The following is an 18,533-nucleotide window of genomic DNA, read 5'->3' on the forward strand; positions in this document are numbered from 1 at the left end:
TTCTTGCAGTTTATTTCAGTTAACTACATTCTAGTATCTGATGTCCCTTGAAAAGTTATGTCGAGTATTAACAGGATTAGCAGTCACCAGTTTAAATATTTCCTTTCTTTATATACATAGGGTATTTTAATTTTTAACAAATTAAAACCTAAAAAATGTTTTAATTGTAAAAATAAAGTGAAGGGAAAAAATTAAAAGTAATTCCAATATATTAAAGTTAATGGTGGACTAAGAAGTTCATAGGCCTTTCTCTAAGTTTTAATTATTGCCAAGAATGCTATCAAAATAAAGATTGCTAATAATTTGCAGATTATGTTTTATAATTACTTTAGTAATTAAAACTACACTTATAATTAAGCTTATGATAAAAAGAAAAATGGATCCTATGTACAATTTTTTTTAAAGGAGGCATATTAGAGCGACATAGGCTGGGCAGAGGTGCTCTGAACTTGGCCAGTTCTGTGTATCTTCTTCAGTTTGTATAAAACATTGATATTCTACATTTTTATATGAGAAAAACATTATATTGCTCAAAAAACATTGGTATATATGTTTTTAACAGATAGGGCAGTGAATATGGGCGTTAAAGGTAGCAAAAAAATATGAGAGATGGATTTAAAGAAGGAAGGTAGAAGGAGATGAAAACAGATGAATAGGGAGAAAGTGGAAGGGAATCTAAGACTGGTGATAGAAGAGGATTGTTAATAATGAAAGAAAAGATTAAATTGGTATGTGAACAAACGAAAAAATTTATGAATTTATTGCTCACCTTCTGTCTTGGTCCCCAAACTATTTATGACTTGCTGCAGCGTGCATGCTCAGTCATGTCTGACTCTTCACAGCCCCATGCACTGTACCCTGCCAGGCTCCTCTGTCCATGCAGTTCTCTAGGCAAGAATACTAGGATGGGTGATCATTCCCTTTTCCAGGGGATCTTCCCAGCCCAGGGATCAAACCTGAGTCTCCTACATTGTAGACGGGCTCCTTACCATCTGAACCATCAGAGGAGGACTGTATCCTTCCTTCTAAGTGTCTGTCTTATGTTAAGTCTTACTTTGGGTTTCCAAAGTGTTAGAAATATGAGCAGCAGAGATAATATACAAGTAAAATAATAATAGTTGCTTATCTTCATTTGTATATATTTTTATATAATTTAAATTTTTGATAAAAGAATATTAGATGTATCTGAGTTCAAATTCTAGCTCTCTAATTAACCAGCGACCAGTAACATTGTCCTCATCTTTAAATCATGGGATTATTGCAGCAAGCAGTTGAGAGAACACTTTAAAGTACATTTAGCTTTTCAAACTAGAAAGCATGACTGTTACTAATCATTGATTTCTTTCTGTATTCCCTTTTCTTATGAATATAGTACCTATCATTTTAAAGCAAAAAAAATGCCAATTCACCTTAGTTGTGTTAGATAGAACAAGCTAAATACATTAGTTAAATTGGCAGTTTTAGTTCATCTTCATTTAAAACTGTGCTGAATGCCTCCCTTTTACTCTACTAATAAATAGTCTTATTTGACTTCAGTGCCAGCACGAAAAGAAACAGAAATTGTAAGGTATAAAATTACTAGTCTTTTCTTGGTACCTCTTTAAGCTTGAAATGACTTTGATAGGTATGACCATTATCTTTTCCCTGTATTTATTGAAAATTATTTCCTTTAATTATTTTCACAAAAGATAGAGGAAGAACTTCCTTTGGGACAGGGGTATATGCTGGTGTGGAGATCTCGACCACTGCAATATCCAGTACTAGCAAAGGTTAAAAAAAAATAGGTTATCAAGAAAGGAGATAAATTTTCAAAGCCTTTTTTCTTCCCTATGTGCTTTGAATAATGAGTGTATTTATCTTCTTTTGTAAATAAGGGCTTATGGAAGGAATGAAAACTTTAGGGACATTGTGATCATAGCTGTTACAAAGTCCAAATCAGTTCCTGGCTCAGAGGTTCCTAATAATTTTAGAATCAAGTGTAGAAAATTATCTTTTTTATGCATATCTCTTGGTAATCATTTTGTTCTGTTTATCCCTATCTCTTCACTAACAAATGCCAACTTGTGTTTACAGCAACCCCTTTACATGAGGCAAGAGCCTTTTTTGCTTGAAATCTGACCAGAATGCAAATGCTCACATAACTTCCTCAAATCTTTTTTTTGTTTACTTTCAATAAATTAGGAGGAAAGCACAGAAACTATGTTAATCAACATAGCACAATGAGATGAGCTATTTTAATGTCTCTAATTCTCTAAACTATGAAGAAATTTAAATTCCAGGAATATGGCTTACCACCAAAAGCCTAATTTTAAGTATCCAAGGATAAAATCCAGCATTCCAAATTGGAAACATTCTAATATTGGCTAAATGACTAAGAAGTAAATCTCACTTTAGATTTCTAAAGATTAAAGAGAGGCAGTGCAAAGAACATTGTGTAGACAAATGTGCATGGCATATGTTCATTATGAATAATTTTGCCATCACAACACCCTTGCAAAGGAGATTTAGTCCCATGTTTACAGATGAGGAAACAGGTTCATGGAGATTAGATAGCTTTCCCAAAGACAGAACTGGTAAATAACTGGAACTGGAATTTAAACTGAGGTTGGACTGTGAAGTTCATCTACTTTCCACTAGATCATGATGCCTTTCATAAATTACATTAAAGGGTAACAAGTGACCTTTGGAAATGAAGAAGCAGTGGCATTTATATAAAAATATAAGATCCCCTGGAATGGCTACTCACTCCAATATTATTGCCTGGAGAATTCCTTATACAGAGGAGCCTGGCAGACTATATAATGGGGTTGCAAAGAATCAGATACGACTGAACAACTTTTTTTTTTTTTTCCACTGTATTATCAACCTCATAATGCAGTTGTCAGCAGGCAGAAGAACATACTATCTAACGGCTATAAATGAATATTAAGGTGTGAGTTTAGAAAAGAGTGAAAACATTTGATGTTTTATAGACATGAGTGCTATGATAAGTGTTAATTAAAACTGGATATCAGTTGCTAAAATCATTAGTACTATAGTCCAGAAGTTCTGAGTGTATATTTAATTAAAATAAGAATTAGTTCCCTGCTAGAATTTATAAAATCTATAATTTTTCTCTTTTGAGGTCCCACTAGTAGAGATAGAAGCTCCCCTCCCCCTGGATACATTCCAGATGAATTACACCAGGTTGCCCGGAATGGGTCATTTACCAGTATCAACAGTGAAGGAGAGTTCATTCCAGAGAGCATGGACCAAGTAAGCAAAATTTGAATGTTGTTTTTCATTTCACTTAAAGGGATGTTGTCAGGGATAGTGTGGTTTGGCAGGTATATGGAGGAAGGTATTTGTTTTACCTCTTCTCCAGTCCCATGTCTTCCTTTTTAAGTGAACAAAATAGTGGAAATACAGGAAAATACCCATGTGACAAATTTACATGTGTCTGCGTGCACTCATATATAAAGAAAGGTGGTTTAAGGCTGATTTTCTTATGTTCATAAATGAATGAATGCATTTGTTTATAATCCTGATATTAACATTCAGTTTAATAAATATCCCCAACTTTGTGAAGCTGAGGTTTGTCTACTTTCTAAAACATTAAAACAAATTTTTTTAATCTTTTTTAAAAAGATTTGTTTTTTAATTTATGTCTTTGTTTTTGGCTGTACTGGGTCTGAGTTGCCGCAGACTTTCTCTAGTTGCTGCTGTCAGGGGCTCTGCTTTGTTGTGGTGCATGGGCTTCCCATTGCCGTGGCTTCTCTCGTTGCAGAGCATGGGCTCTAGAGCACGCATGCTTCTGTAGTTGTGGTACGCAGGCTCTGTAGATTTTGGATTTCGTAGTTGTAGTGCATGAGCTGAGTTGCCCTGCAGCCTGTGGGATCTTCCTGGACCAGAGATCGAACCCCTGTCTTCAGCATTGGCAGGTGGATTCTTAACCACTGGACCACATGGAAGCCCTTAAAATGTTTTTTTAAAGTTTTGTAGTATTGAAGTATTTTTATGGAGTTGCTATTGTTTTCTTATCATTACATTGGCTGCTTATATTATTACAGGAGTTTACATTTTCTAATAATGTAGCAGTCATGGTGTCATTTATTTTAGTTTGGGTGGTGCTGTTCAGTTTTCAGTAAACAAAATTATGTGAAGTGTTTAGCTTTTTATTATTTAGATGATAATCCAGAGAAGAAGATATAGAAAATTCCTATTTTTCTATTAGGAAATTTTGCAGTTGTAGCCCGCCTACAGGAGACAACTACTTTTAAAACATTTAAATAGGGTGGCTGCTATTGGATATGGAGTTTCTTTTTTGGGTACTGAAAGTGTTCTGCAATTTGGGTGAGAGTTATACGTTCTGCTATTAACCACTGAATTGCACTATATGCTTTAATAAAATGGGTGAGTTTTATGATACATGAATTGTATCTCAACAAAGCTATTTTTAAAAAAACAGTAACTTCAGTTATATTCATGTAGAATCAAGGTGGACTTCTTATTTTTCTAGATGCTGGACCCATTATCTTTAAGCAGCCCTGAAAATTCTGGCTCAGGAAGCTGTCCATCACTTGATAGCCCTCTGGATGGGTAATGTTGATTGTAGTTTTTGTTTTTTAATGTATGTGGGTAAATATGCATGTGTATCAATAGCATGTTGAATTGTCAACTCAAATTTTGTGGTACATTCAGAGGAATGTAGTTCATATTCATGTATACTTAATGGCAAATTGGTTTTTCCAGTCATCGGGCTCAGTATCTGTTTTACTTAAAATGATTTCTGATTATAATATTTTGAGTTTCCTGCTTGGTAAATTGTGTTTGAAACTAAAGGCAAACTCAGAGTTTATGTATGTTTACTTTTAAACCTGTGTTGGTGAAACTGCTGTCAGATTTTTCATAATAGGTTTAATTTTGGAGATTCTTTAATTTCTCTTGCTCAGGATTATTTTTACTCTGGTACAAAATTATAAGTAGTGTACATTCTTGGTAATTATGTCCCAGTTTTGGTTGTCAATTAAAATTTAAGTACTTTTTGTGAGAAATACACTTTTGTTCAGAAATATAAGCATGGTCAAGTTGCATCTTGAATTTTTGTTGTAAGTGCTCCCTCTCTCCTGGTCTCAGTAGGACAGTTTTCACCTGTAGCATGCAAAGTCAGTACCTATTTACTCTCCTCCGAGACTGCTTTTGAAAGCAACTTCTGAAAATGTAACTACTATTGTATGGAAATATACATTTAATTTTCTATTATTCATATATATATGAAACCATATATATTGTCTGTGCCCATGTCTGTCTCAAGATAGATATTTAAAACATTTAAGGAGTTCAGGGGAATGGTGATGTGAAAGCTACATATTGAGTACTTAATATTTGAAGGACAGTGTCCTGAGATAGACAAGTATAAAATTGCTGAGTTAGTATTATCTCCTTGTTACAAATGTGGAAATCTTTTCAGAAAGATGATTTGCCAGGGTTGCAATAACTAGTTTAAGAGGAAGAGCTAGGATTGAAACACAGGTGTTTCCATGTATCCATCATGCCAAAATGTATCTTTCTTAACCACTACACTTTGTAGGTCAGTTTTAAAAGCCAGGCTTTTTGTGTGCATGTATCAAATAAGTGTTTGAAAAAAGTTTCCTTTTTTCAGTTAATGTTTCAGAGTGAATGCTGTATGTGTGTGTGTATATGTATATATTATATATATATAATATATACATTTGTGTGTATATATTTTATATAACTATATCTACACATACATACAGATATTGATATTGCATAAAGATTTTTAAAAATATCTTAAATACTTTCTCTTAAAATAATGAGACTTTTCTACTTTTTAGAGAGAGCTATCCAAAATCACGAATGCCTAGGGCACAGAGCTACCCAGATAATCATCAGGAATTTTCAGGTTAGACTGTTGACATTCTAAATGTTTAAATATTTATGTCATTGAATAATATTTTGGCTGGGTGGGAGAGAGAGATTTTTTTAAAAATCAAAAATGTGTAAATGTGTTTTTCATGATTAGAAATATTTGATTTCTTTAAAATATATAACTTTCTTATGTGTCTTAATAGACTATGATAACCCTATCTTTGAAAAATTTGGAAAAGGAGGAACATATCCAAGAAGGTATCATGTTTCATATCACCATCAGGACTATAATGATGGTAAGTTTATTAGATCAACAACAATTGTTAAAAATCTCACAAACAATAAAAATGTTTTTTCCTGTATGACTTAGTTTTCTACTTAAAACTTTTTAAAAAGACTTTGGATCGTAACTACAATAGGGTTTTAGCTTTATGCCAGCTTACCTCTTGAGACATGTCTTTCCTTAGAAAAGTAGTTAAAATGGTATTAATTAAAAATTACTCCCTTAGTGATGAAATGCATACTGTATTCTCCTTTTTTTTTTGTATTATCCTTTTAAAGAGAAAAAGTACTTCCTATTAACTTTACAATTTTTGTTTATATTTTAAATAATTATTGAAAATGAAAATAAAATACATTTTTCTCCTTTTTATACAAACTGAGGGAGTTCTGTCTGTGCTTTTATGAATGGGTGAGTGTGTTAACACAAAAGTTATTTGAGCTTATATTCAGATTCTGTTTCTTTTTTCCCCATTTTTCATTTCTGCTTACACCTTTTATTTTTTTTTAAATTTTCGTGATTCAGTGTTAGCTGGGATATTTCCTTGAGCTCAAAAAAATACTGTTCTTAAGTTTAAAATGTAAAATCAAATAATCATTGCTGTTTTAGCTTCTTTTCCTAGTCACAGAACAAATTCTATTCCTTATGCTACAAATTTTAAATACTTTCAATCACAATATATCATTAAAAGTTGCAAGGTAATTCTGTTTTCATTTTGTAGGTCGTAAAACTTTCCCGAGAGCTAGAAGGACCCAGGGGACCAGCTTCCGATCTCCTGTGAGTTTCAGTCCTACTGACCACTCCTTAAGCACTAGTAGTGGAAGCAGCATCTTTACCCCAGAGTATGATGAGAGCCGAATAAGAAGAAGGGGAAGTGACATAGACAACCCTACTCTGACTGTGATGGACATTAGCCCACCCAGCCGCTGTGAGTAATAGAAGTTGGCATAGTGAAATGCGTGACAGAACCTTTGCAGAATTTTATAATATTAATAGTAGTAAATATAATGAAGCTAGTCCTCAGGGTGAAATCAGGTTTTCAAAGGAGGTAAAAATGATATTTCTAACAGTGTTTATAATGTTGGGTAAAAGCATGGTATCACTTTAAATGATTTACTATCTTTTGCTTTTATTAGGAAAATTGTTACCAGTTACTCATTCATTCATTCCACATATCCTTATTGAATGCTTAGCTCTGAGAAACTTCAAATACGACCTCCAAGATGTAATCTAATGGGGAGAATGATGTGTGGAGAAATAATTATAGTGTCTAGTCAAGACCTTTAATGTGAGGAGGAACTCACCAATTAAAAAGGGACATATACAGGAGGCCGTGACATATTCTGGGCTTCCCTGGTGGCTCAGCTGGTAAAGAATCCGCCTGCGATGCAGGAGGCCCTGGTTCAATTCCTGGGTTGGGAAGATCCCCTGGAGAAGGGATAGGCTACCCTCTCCAGTATTCTTGGGCTTCCCTGGTGTCTCAGATGGTAAAGAATCCACCTGCAATGTGGGAGACCTGGGTTCGATCCCTGGGTCGGGAAGATGCCCTGGAGGAGGGCAGGGCAACCCACTCAAGTATTCTTGCCTGGATAATCCCCATGGACAGAGGGGCCCAGTGGGCTATGGTCCGTGCAGTCTCAAAGAGTTGGACACAACTGAGTGACTACGCACACATGACATATTCTGAAAGTGAGAAATAGTTCTTTTTTGGTGAGGTGGAGGATATCTTACTTGAAGCAGCGGAAATAGAACTAGAATGGTAACTAAAGGCCAGATCGTGAAATATGTGACCTTTATCTTGTAAGCAATGTATAAAAGATTCATGCTCAAGGATATTTTTTGCAACAATATTTGTACACTCTGAATTCCTTGCTTTTGTACTAGTGTTGTCATATTTTACTTTTACACCTGCAACTTGCATTACATTGCTGCTATTTTTGGTTTAGACAACTATATTTTAAAGTGGTTAAAATAAGAGATGAATGTCTTTTATATATACCTCCAGCTTATTTCTACAGATCTTATATTTATGTCAATCCAGGTTTCGTTAGGTATCATATCCCTTTTGCCTGAAGGATTGCTTTTAACGTTTTCTTCTAATATGAGTCTCCTGGTAACAAATTCTTTCAGCTTTTGTCTGAAAAACTTTTATTTCTTTATTTTTGAAAGATACATACATTTTTCTGGGTATAGAATTCTGGACATTTTAATTTTTTTCTTTCAGCACTTTAAAACTGTTTCTCCATTGTCTTCTGGCTTGTATACTTTCTGAGAATTCTGCTGTATTTCTTACCTTTGTTCCATTGTATGTAATGTGCTTTTTTTCTCCCACTGGCTGCTTTAAAGATTTCCTCATATTAGAATGAGAGTTTTGGTATTCCAGCTTTCTACATAGTAGGCAGATGGAAAAACTTATTATAAATATTACTGCAATAAAGATTAGAAATAGCGCATCTTACATTATCAGTGACATTTTAAATTGAGTGAAAGATGCTATTATAATCAGGTAAAAAAAATCTCATTGGAAAGAATTAGTCATAGGAATCTGAACCGTGTTTGAATTTAGAATTCTTACAGTTTCAAAGATGATGATCATTACGAATTTGGATGAACATGATTTTCTCTTAATATCCAAGCATATTCAATTAAAGATATCACCAATGCAATAGTCCTTAACCATTGTGTGCCATTGGGCTACTCCCATTTTAAGAAAATGTTCTTTTTTAGCACCTCGTGCTCCAACCAACTGGAGATTGGGCAAATTACTTGGCCAGGGAGCCTTTGGCAGGGTCTACCTCTGTTACGATGTTGATACAGGAAGAGAATTGGCTGTTAAGCAAGTTCAGTTTGACCCAGATAGTCCTGAGACCAGCAAGGTAAGAATCACTGAACAAGCTACTTTGTCATGTTATAAGAACCATTTTAACTAAAATAAATACAACATATCATAGAATTTTTTTGTTTTTCCTCAATGCAAATTATTTGAAAAAAATAGATAATAGATATGTTTATTTACTGTGTACTCTGGATTTTCTGTTTTAATACTCAGTTATATTCCTAATCTGATTTAGTGTTGGTTTAGCATACCATCAAGGACTGTTACATAATTATTGCTTAGAGACTTTAAAATGTTTATTCTTTGGGAAGTAGAAATTTCAGAATGAAATCACCTTGATGGTCCATGATGTTTGAATTTTTTTTGCTTTTACTAGCAATGCTATAAAGACTTAACAGTGAGTTCTGTCTTTCAGGAAGTAAATGCACTTGAGTGTGAAATTCAGTTGTTGAAAAACTTGCTGCATGAGCGAATTGTTCAGTATTATGGCTGTTTGAGGGATCCCCAAGAAAAAACACTTTCCATATTTATGGAATATATGCCAGGGGTAAGTTAGTACATCCTTTGAAATTAGAGATACTCTATTTAAAGTCTTGAGGATAAAGGAAAAAACAACTTTGATTATAAAATGTTACAGACATTTTGGAAGAGTTTTAAATTTAATATAATTTTATTTTTCTATCTTCTTCACTTATCTTTGTATTTCTTTTCTTTTTTTTAAATACTAAAGTATACTAAAATAGATTATAAACATCATAGCAGTCTATCCTCAGATTTCCCTAAGTGCCCTAAAAATAACAGATAACTGGTTTATCCAAACCAGGGTTCAGCCCAGGACCACAGATTGCATTTTGCTGCCATGTCTCTTACTCCTTTTTGAACAGAAAACAATTTTTAGGTGACATAGATTTGACAAAGAGACCAAGCTAATTGTTCTGTTGACAGTCTCATCTCATAAATTTCTCTGATCACATCCTCGTGGTGGGGTTTAGTTTGTTCCTTTGTCCCCATATTTCCTATAAACTTCAAGTTAGATCTAAAATCTAAATTATATTCAAATTCAGCATTTACTCTCATGCATCCCAGATGATGCTGTGCATCCCATTAGAAGACATACAGTTTCTGGTGGTTCTGATAGTGATGTTAAGATTGACGGCTTGATGAGGGCAATTGACATCCTGTTTTCTCCATTGTAAAGTTTTGTTTTTCTGAAGACCAGAAAGTAATCTGAGCGGTAGCATTGGCACATGGGACTATCCAGTTCCTTTTCAGTCATCCACCTAAATGTTTTTAACATAGATTGGTAATAATTGCCTGAGTCATTCATTTCATTAGGAGGTGAAAATGTGATTTGCAAAAAACTTTCATTCCTTCTACATTATTTTTAGTATATGTAGAATACATTGTAAAACTAATGATTTTCAAGATGGTGATATATTTACTCACTTAAAAATACATTCATTCTCATAATAGGTGATATATGTTAGAAAAAGATTTGTGGATCTTTAAGGAGAGAGCTTATTAGAATTGTATGTAAAATAAAATATACATATTGCAGTTTAATCTTATGGATCAACAAAACCGTGGACCAGTATCTGATAGTACAGTTGTCCCTTGGTATCCCCAGGGAATAGTCCAGGACCTCCCACAGATATCAGAATCCAAATATGCTCACATCCCTTATCTAAGGGTATAGTATTTGCATATAACCTACACACATCTTCCCGTATACATTGTCATCTCTAAATTACTTATAATACCTAATACACTGTAAAATGCTACATAAATAGCTGCCAGTGCAGCAAAGTCAAGTTTTGCTTTATGGAACTTTCTGGAAATTTTTTTCCAAATATTTTCAGTTGAGTCTGCAGATGTGGAGTCCGAGAATGTAGAGAACTGATTGTAATGGTTTTAACTGTCCTCAGTCTTACAAGAGCAACAGTAAATTTTATTTTTATTTTTATTTTCATGAATAATTGTTTATAGTGACATCATTGTTATTCGTCATTGCTGCTGTTTTATTTTCAAAGGTTATGTTGGTAGTGTAAAAAATGTTCTTTAAAATTTAGTCTACAGAAATAATGCAAAAGAAGAAGAAAGTTGTGTACCTTTATTTTAACTGTCTGTAATGGGAAAAGTGGAAATATCCATTCACCAGTGGAAGTAAATTATGATGACATTGTCCAAGAGAATATATATTTAAAATTGTGAAAACCAAGTAACAAAGTTGGAGGAGGTGGGAAGTTCTTTGAGAGCAAAAAAGAATATAAAATACTTTTTGATATTGGTAATGGTATTTTAAAAGTATCTGTATTTGAACAATAACAGAAGAAACTAAAAAAATGAAAATGTATTATGTTGGTGTTGTGATTGATTTTTCTCTTATTCAGATTTCCATTACTGTGTGTGCAATAAATATGTAAATTAAATATCTATGAATAAATGTGACTAGAGATGCAGACTATTGAATATAACGTTAATTAAATTGGTTTGTTGGCTAGAACCAATCTATGTCACAAATAGAAATGTAAGTAATGTATATTTAGCAATCTTAAGACTAAGCTAAGACTATCCAGGAAAAGGTATTAGATCACATTTCTGATTAGATTTTGTAAAGATAGCTATCTTTTCAAAGTATAGGTTATCAGTCCTTGAATTTGAAAAGCATGTTACTAGATTAATTATAGTTCTTGATAATCTAAATGAATTATATGTATGATAAGCCCATGGCATATATGGACTGGACCTGAATGTTCCTAGACTTTGCTGAATCTCCAGGTCTGTGAATTCTGTATAATTTCCTTCAGTAGATTTGGTATAGTGGACCCCTTTATGCCCTGGATTCAAGTTTTGCCAGAAATGTCGTTCTGTTGTTCAATTTCCCCAAACATAGCATTCCATTTTTTAGCTAATCTAGAACTATTTTCATATCAGAACTGTAAGTTTCTTTTATTTCCAGTACCTGGATTAGCAGTTGACTTCTGTTACTCTTACTTACACACACACAGTTTATCTGGCACAGTGCTTTCCAGCCCATTCCAGTTGTTCACACTGAAGAAGGTAACATTTTCATGTTACATGGCAGTATACAGATTACACTGAGAGAGCTGTTAGCACCATGGGCCACTGGCCTAGCTGCCTGAGGACCCAGAGGATGCATAAGTCTGACAATCATTTGCAGCCTACAAGTATTGGGGCGCTTATGATTTAGAAAGCTCAGTTCTAGCTGTGTTATTTTGTGCATTATTACAATAGAGACATAGTAAGTTGACTGAACAGTAAGCCACATTGAGTTATAGGTTTGCCTGGTTGCCTGGCTTGACTCACTGTCTAAGGCTTTCAATACATGTCTGCAATCAGGCTTAGCAGAACTGCATCTTGCTGTCTCTTCAAGGATTGCTCAGAATAGTGGGAACAGCATGTGGCTAAATCTGCAAAATCCAAGGATCTATTTTTATATGACAGAGTATACAGTTTACAAGAATTGAAAGAAAGACAGGAACATTTGGATATATTTTCTCTTTAAAGGAAAAGATTTTGTCCCTCAGGAAGCATTTTATTTCTATCTTTTAAAGTGGTGATTATCAGATTTGCACGTTGGAATTATCAGAGAAGCTTTTTCAAAATTCAGATGCCTATGTCTTACCTCAGATTGATTCCCTGTTCTCAGAAATAGCACCTGCCTAAAAAGACTTCAGAAAATTAGAAATTCCTTTTTAATATATTTTTCTCACGTTTTGAGCTAAAATGGTGAGTATATAAAAGAAAAACTTTAAAATCTCATATGTGTTCTTATCTTCTAATCATACCCATTCTTTCTCTTGAGAAGTAAATTTTCAGATATCAATAAAACAGTGTTTTGAAAACAAAGTAAAAAAAAATAATAAAAATAAAAACAAAGTAAGAACAAAGTAAATAAATGTAAAGTAGGACACATATAGAAGAACAAGTAGGAAAATTTTTTACAAAATGTATTCAGGGCAAAAACAAGCAAGACAAAGGTACTGGAGAATTTTATAAATTGTACTAATTGCAAGGGAACAGGAGATAGAACCAGCGCAGTAACAGAAACAAGGGTATCAGTCGAAAAATAATTTAAAGGCTTCCTTCAGCTATGCCACTGACTCTTTCACAGTTCTAGTCCAGAAATATAGTAGAGTTTTGTGTTAAATTAATAGCATATAATGTCCTTCCTAAGAATTCCTGTGTTCTCCAATTAAAGCCTTCTAGTCATTAACTAGGATTCTCCAAATTAAAACATCTAGTTTTAAATAAATAAGTCATGGGATGTAATGTACAACATAAGGAATATAGTCAAATAATACTGTAATGACTTTGTACAGAGGTAGATGGTTACTAGGAATGATCATAGTGGTGATCATTTTGTAATGTGTTTAAATGTGAAACTAACATGACACCTGAAACTAACATGACATTGTATGTCAACTAAACTTCAAATAAATAAAATAAAGAGCACTTCATTCAGTCAATAAGAATTAATAGATAAATATAGGTACACAAATCTTAAAAATATTTACCAGTACTTTTCCTTTCAAACCATACTATAGTTTTCTTTTGTTTTCTTTTTTCCTAGGGCTCCATTAAGGACCAGTTAAAAGCATATGGAGCTCTTACTGAGAATGTGACCAGGAAATACACCCGTCAGATTCTTGAGGGAGTTCATTATTTGCACAGCAATATGATTGTTCATAGAGATATAAAAGGTAAGCAATGAGGTGTTTTTAAGTACTCAGTTGTTTGTTTTTTTTTTAAATGAAAATGTGCTGTGATTAACAAATTTAACATTTAAATTAATTCATCTACCTTTACAATGCCATAGGAAAACAATTCCAGCTAGTCCTGTTGTTCAGGTTTCTACAAGAGGGAAGCTCTCCTGTGGAGGTTCATAGAACCAGTAAAGTTCAAATGAATGAGACATATTTTCATACACAGTGCATAGGCTCAGAGCATAGTGGCTAAGAATCGGGGCTCTTGGGTAAGGAGAGGATGGGACAGATTGAGAAAGGAGCATTGAAACATACACATCACCAGGTATAGGACAGACAGCCAGTGGGAAGCTGCAGTGGAACACAGTGATCACAGCCTGGGGCTCTGTGATGACATAGAGGGGTGGGCTGGGAGAGACATTCAAGAGGGACGGGATATATGTATAGTTATAGCTGATTTATGTTGTTGTATGGCAGAGACCAACACAGATTGTAAAACGTCCCCCAATTAAAAATAAGAAAAAAAATAGGGGCTCAAATTTGACCCAGTTCAAACTCAGGCTTTATCCATCACCACATGTGTAATGTGGACAAGACACTTAGTCTCTCTATGCCTCGGCTCCTCATATTTGTAAAAATTATTTTGGCTGATCTGGATCTTTGTTGCTGCACTCGAACTTCCTTAAGTTGTGGCGAGCAGGGGCTGCTCTTAGTTGAGGTGCACGGGCTTCTTTTGTTTTGGAGCACAGGTTCTAGGTACACAGGTTCAATGGTTGTGGCGCATGGTCTTAGTTGCTGAGACATGTGGAATCGTCCCTGATCGGGGATTGAACCCATGTCCCCTGAGTTGGCAGGCAAATTTTTATCCAGTGTACCACCAGGGTAATCCTCAGCTCCTCATTTTTAAGGAGGGTGGTAATGGTGTACAGATCACAGAGTTCTTAAAAGGATTAAATGGGTTAATGTGTATAGACAGCATCCTTAAAAGGCAGCCTGCTATCTAGAAAGCACTCAAGATTAGTTACAATGATGATGTATGTTGAGATTGTATTTAAAGCTGTGGGGAATGGACCTCATTACTTAAGAGAATAAGAGAGCCTAAGACTGAGCTTTGATAAGCAAGTTAAAAAAGTTTTTCATCAGTCTTTCTGGGGCTCTTACGAGCTACCAGGAATTTACTTCTTTCCTGCGGTGTGTCACACCCTGAAGATGGCCATACTCAGACTAAAGAGGACATCCCTAACCAGTGTTGGTCACAGAGTAGAATCTGCTGTAGATTGCTGGAGCTGGATCACATGTACAGAATGGACCTGCCTAGTGACTCTTAGAAGATGGCAATGTGACTCAAGATCTGAAAGAAATAGGAGCCTGTTTTTCACCTCAAGATCTTCCCTGCTTAGGCAGACCTCAGATGTCAAGTTCAAAACCTGAAAGCCAAGAACTGCATAAGGTGGTGACCATTTTATAATGTGTAGAAGTATTGAATCACAGTATTGTACGTCATGGAACTAACATAGTGTTGTAGGTCGAGTATACTTCAATTAAGTATACTCCCTATACTTTGTAGGGAAATGATTTGTGAGTTATTCTATTAGTAATAATCTCTATTCAAGCCAGTTTCTCTTTCGCCTTCATAATAAGATAAGGTAAAGGAACCGAGGGGAGCTACCTGCTCACGTGGATCCTCTTCTGACCTTGCCAGTAACATGAGGAAGTTGGAAGCAAGCTGATTTAAAAACATTATAAGGGGCCGTTTTGCTGTTCGTGACATGAGACAGACGGTCACTGTGGGTATCATCAAAGCAGTGGACTAGAAGGCAGCTGGAGCTGGTGAGGTCACCAGGTCTGCCCAGAAAGCTCAGAAGGCTAAATGAATATTATCCCCAGTACCTGCCACCCCAGTCTTAATCAGCGGTGGAAGAGCCGTCTCAGGACTGTTTGTCTCAGTTGGCCATTTAAGTGATAGTCAAAGACTGGTTAATGATAACAGTGCATCGTAAAACCTGTCGAAGGAAAGGAGAATGTTTCTGTGGACCACATGTTTTGTGTGTGGCAGTTTATTAGTTTTAAAAATCAGTACTTTTTAATGAAAACAACTTGACCAAAAATCTGTCACAGAATTTGAGACTCCTTAAAAAAAAGTTTAAAGAGAAAAACACAAACAAAGACAGAAAAACATTATAGGGGGAATATATTGATAAGAAAAATGTAAGATATAAAACTGAATATGCAGTATGATCTCAAGTTTATAAAATTAAAGTATGACGTAGAACAATTTTCACATGATTAATGGTGGTTATTTTCAAGTAGCAGGATGAGTGGTAATTGTTTATTTCCTTCATATTTTTTACTTTTTATGTATTTTCTAAACTTTTATAATGAACTTTTTTGTTTAATTAAAGAGAAACCTTTTATTATTTATTTATTTTTGGCTGCTCTTGGTCTTCCTTGCTTTGCATGGGCTTTCTCTAGTTGGCGGTGAGTAGAGGCTGCTCTTCGATGTGGTGTTCGGGGCTTCTCATTGCTGTGGCTCCTCTTGTTGCGGACGAGCTCCAGGTGCTCAGGCTTCAGTAGCTGTAGCGCGAGGGCTCATGGTTGTGTATGGGCTTAGTTGCTCTGCTGCATATGAAATCTTGCCAGGCCAGGGATCGAACCCGTGTCCCCTACATTGGCGGGCAAATTGTTACTCACTGCACCCCCAGGGAAGTCCCAGAATGAGCAGTGTTTAAATGGCAAGGCAAAAGGAAAGGTAGTTGCTTGCTTTTAAGTTTAGACTCATGAGTTCATAATGAAAAGTAGGGAACCAGCTCGTTATTTCATAATAGGGTTTCTTTATTTGACTTTTCTTTTATGAACTATACTACTGAGGACTAAATAGAGGATGACCTTTATAAAAATATTTTGGCTAATAAAGAGGGAATGATAGAATAGTACCATTTTACAACTACTAATGGGATTAACAGATACATGCATTAAACATTAATGGTTGCTAACGTCACCTCACAGAGACAGTCTGTCATTGCATGCTTCCTATTTGTAGACTATATCTACAAAGCAGTTTCCTACCACCCCCCGCCCCCGCCAAGTTCTTTTTGAACCTGAGTCTGATCAAGCCTCTAGATTCAGCTACCAAATTGTAAAATTATGGAACATTTATAGAGAACAGATCAGCATGTTAAATGACTCCTTAGGATAGACTTGGCAAAACCTAGACAATAAGAAAGCTATAGGCAGACAACTTAGATTCTTCATAAACTGTAAATAAAAAAAAAAAGGTTGGAAGGAACTTTAGGAAAGACTTAAAAGATGTATCAGTGATTCTCAACATAAGGTCCTTGTTTGCATTCAGATTTTTTTGAAAAAAATACTAAAAAAAAAAAAACCAAAACACTGAGTATATATTTAATAACATCAAGGAATTATTGTCTTATGTATGATAAGAGTCCTTATCTTTTAAATTTGTGTACTGAACTGTTTATTGATCATGATATCTTTAATTTGATTCAGATAATATGAGGGGAAGGAGTGGCTAGTAGTGTGGTTAGAAGAGGTTGCCCAGATGATTGCTGGGATTGGGTGAGGGGGTCATGCAGTATTCTGTCTGCTTTTGTGTGTACTTGAAAAGTCTCCTTAACCGTTTACTTTTAACATATCCAAAGTAAGTTTTTAAAAGATTAGGTAACTGTATTGGGAACTTGCTATATACATTTTCTCCTCAGCCCTTTGTATGGCTGGGCATTGATTCAGCATTGGTGATGACTCCCCAGAGATAGCTCTCCTTGTCTGTGACCTGTCTGGGACTGTTTCTGCCCAGGTGGTCAGCATTAAAAACTGGCTTGTTGGTTGTCCTTCCCCAGCTTAAATATTTTAGACACTGTGGTGTGTGGTTTGTTGTTTTTTTTTTTTTTTTTTTTTGACAGGGTCCTTCTTTAAGTGTTGAACAGAGAGAGGTGTCAAAAAGGCCGTGCTGTTTTAGAGAATCACTGGTACCAAGGCATACTTTGGCTTCTGCATGCATAGAACGAATCCTTGACTCTCCCCTCAAGACAGGCCTTAATTGACTAGACTGGGAAATTTGCTGGGAGAACAGAAGACTGGGCCAGAAGTTCGTGGTGGGGATGGACGGTTTGCGTTCTCTCCAGTCTATAATATAGGTTTTTCTCCACTATTCACATTCCTTCTTAGAGGCTGTTTTTTTAAAAAAAAAAAGGAGAAGACAGATAAGGAATCTTTTTTTAATCTAAAATATCCTGAAGGTTAGGAAGATTTTAGGTAAAGTTTAGAAACTAAAATAAAGTCAATAAAATTAATTGCTTGTTTAAAAACAGCAACTTAGCTGGAACAACATGAGCAAAAAAAAAAAATAGTTAAGTCATTGGTTTATAACCAAAGTGCAAAATAAATATCCATGTATTCACACTGGTAGAAATGGATGGTTGAATAAGTAGGAAAAAAGAGACAAATCTCCCACACAGAATAATTCCAAATAATATATGTAACTACTAAAAAAGAAAAAGGTAGTTTTTTAGAGGTAATTTATATATGAAGAAACTAGACTTATAATTCTAGAAAAAAGATTGAGTTTAAAGAATGATAAAGGGGAAAATAGAGAATGAAAATAAATGCACCTAGCTCCCAGTCTGTTGGTTTCTGATACCATTCTCGTCTAAGAGGAACTAGTGTTCCTTGGAGCAGTGGCCGACTATAGACCTGGAGCAGGAGGCACAGAGTGAGCATCCGCTAGCACCAGAACGCAAGACAGTGCTAACAGTAAACAGTCCAGAAGTCCAGCCAAGCAAGACACAGTGACTGAGTTATGGCA

The 18,533-nt window shown here is 35.0% G+C and overlaps 1 protein-coding gene across 1 annotated transcript in view; it reads left to right on the forward strand.

Annotated features, from left to right (window-relative positions):
- MAP3K2 (mitogen-activated protein kinase kinase kinase 2) overlaps nt 1-18,533 on the forward strand; it is an 87,906-nt gene that overhangs the window by 56,959 nt on the left and 12,414 nt on the right. Inside the window, exons 8-15 of the mRNA XM_043894776.1 lie at nt 3,125-3,255; nt 4,499-4,578; nt 5,835-5,902; nt 6,072-6,164; nt 6,870-7,076; nt 8,876-9,024; nt 9,400-9,531; nt 13,579-13,708. Of these exons, the coding sequence (XP_043750711.1) occupies nt 3,125-3,255; nt 4,499-4,578; nt 5,835-5,902; nt 6,072-6,164; nt 6,870-7,076; nt 8,876-9,024; nt 9,400-9,531; nt 13,579-13,708 (990 nt within the window). The remainder of the gene's footprint in view (nt 1-3,124; nt 3,256-4,498; nt 4,579-5,834; nt 5,903-6,071; nt 6,165-6,869; nt 7,077-8,875; nt 9,025-9,399; nt 9,532-13,578; nt 13,709-18,533) is intronic.

Source organism: Cervus elaphus, chromosome 33, assembly GCF_910594005.1.
Source record: "Cervus elaphus chromosome 33, mCerEla1.1, whole genome shotgun sequence".
Lineage (NCBI taxonomy): Eukaryota > Metazoa > Chordata > Mammalia > Artiodactyla > Cervidae > Cervus > Cervus elaphus.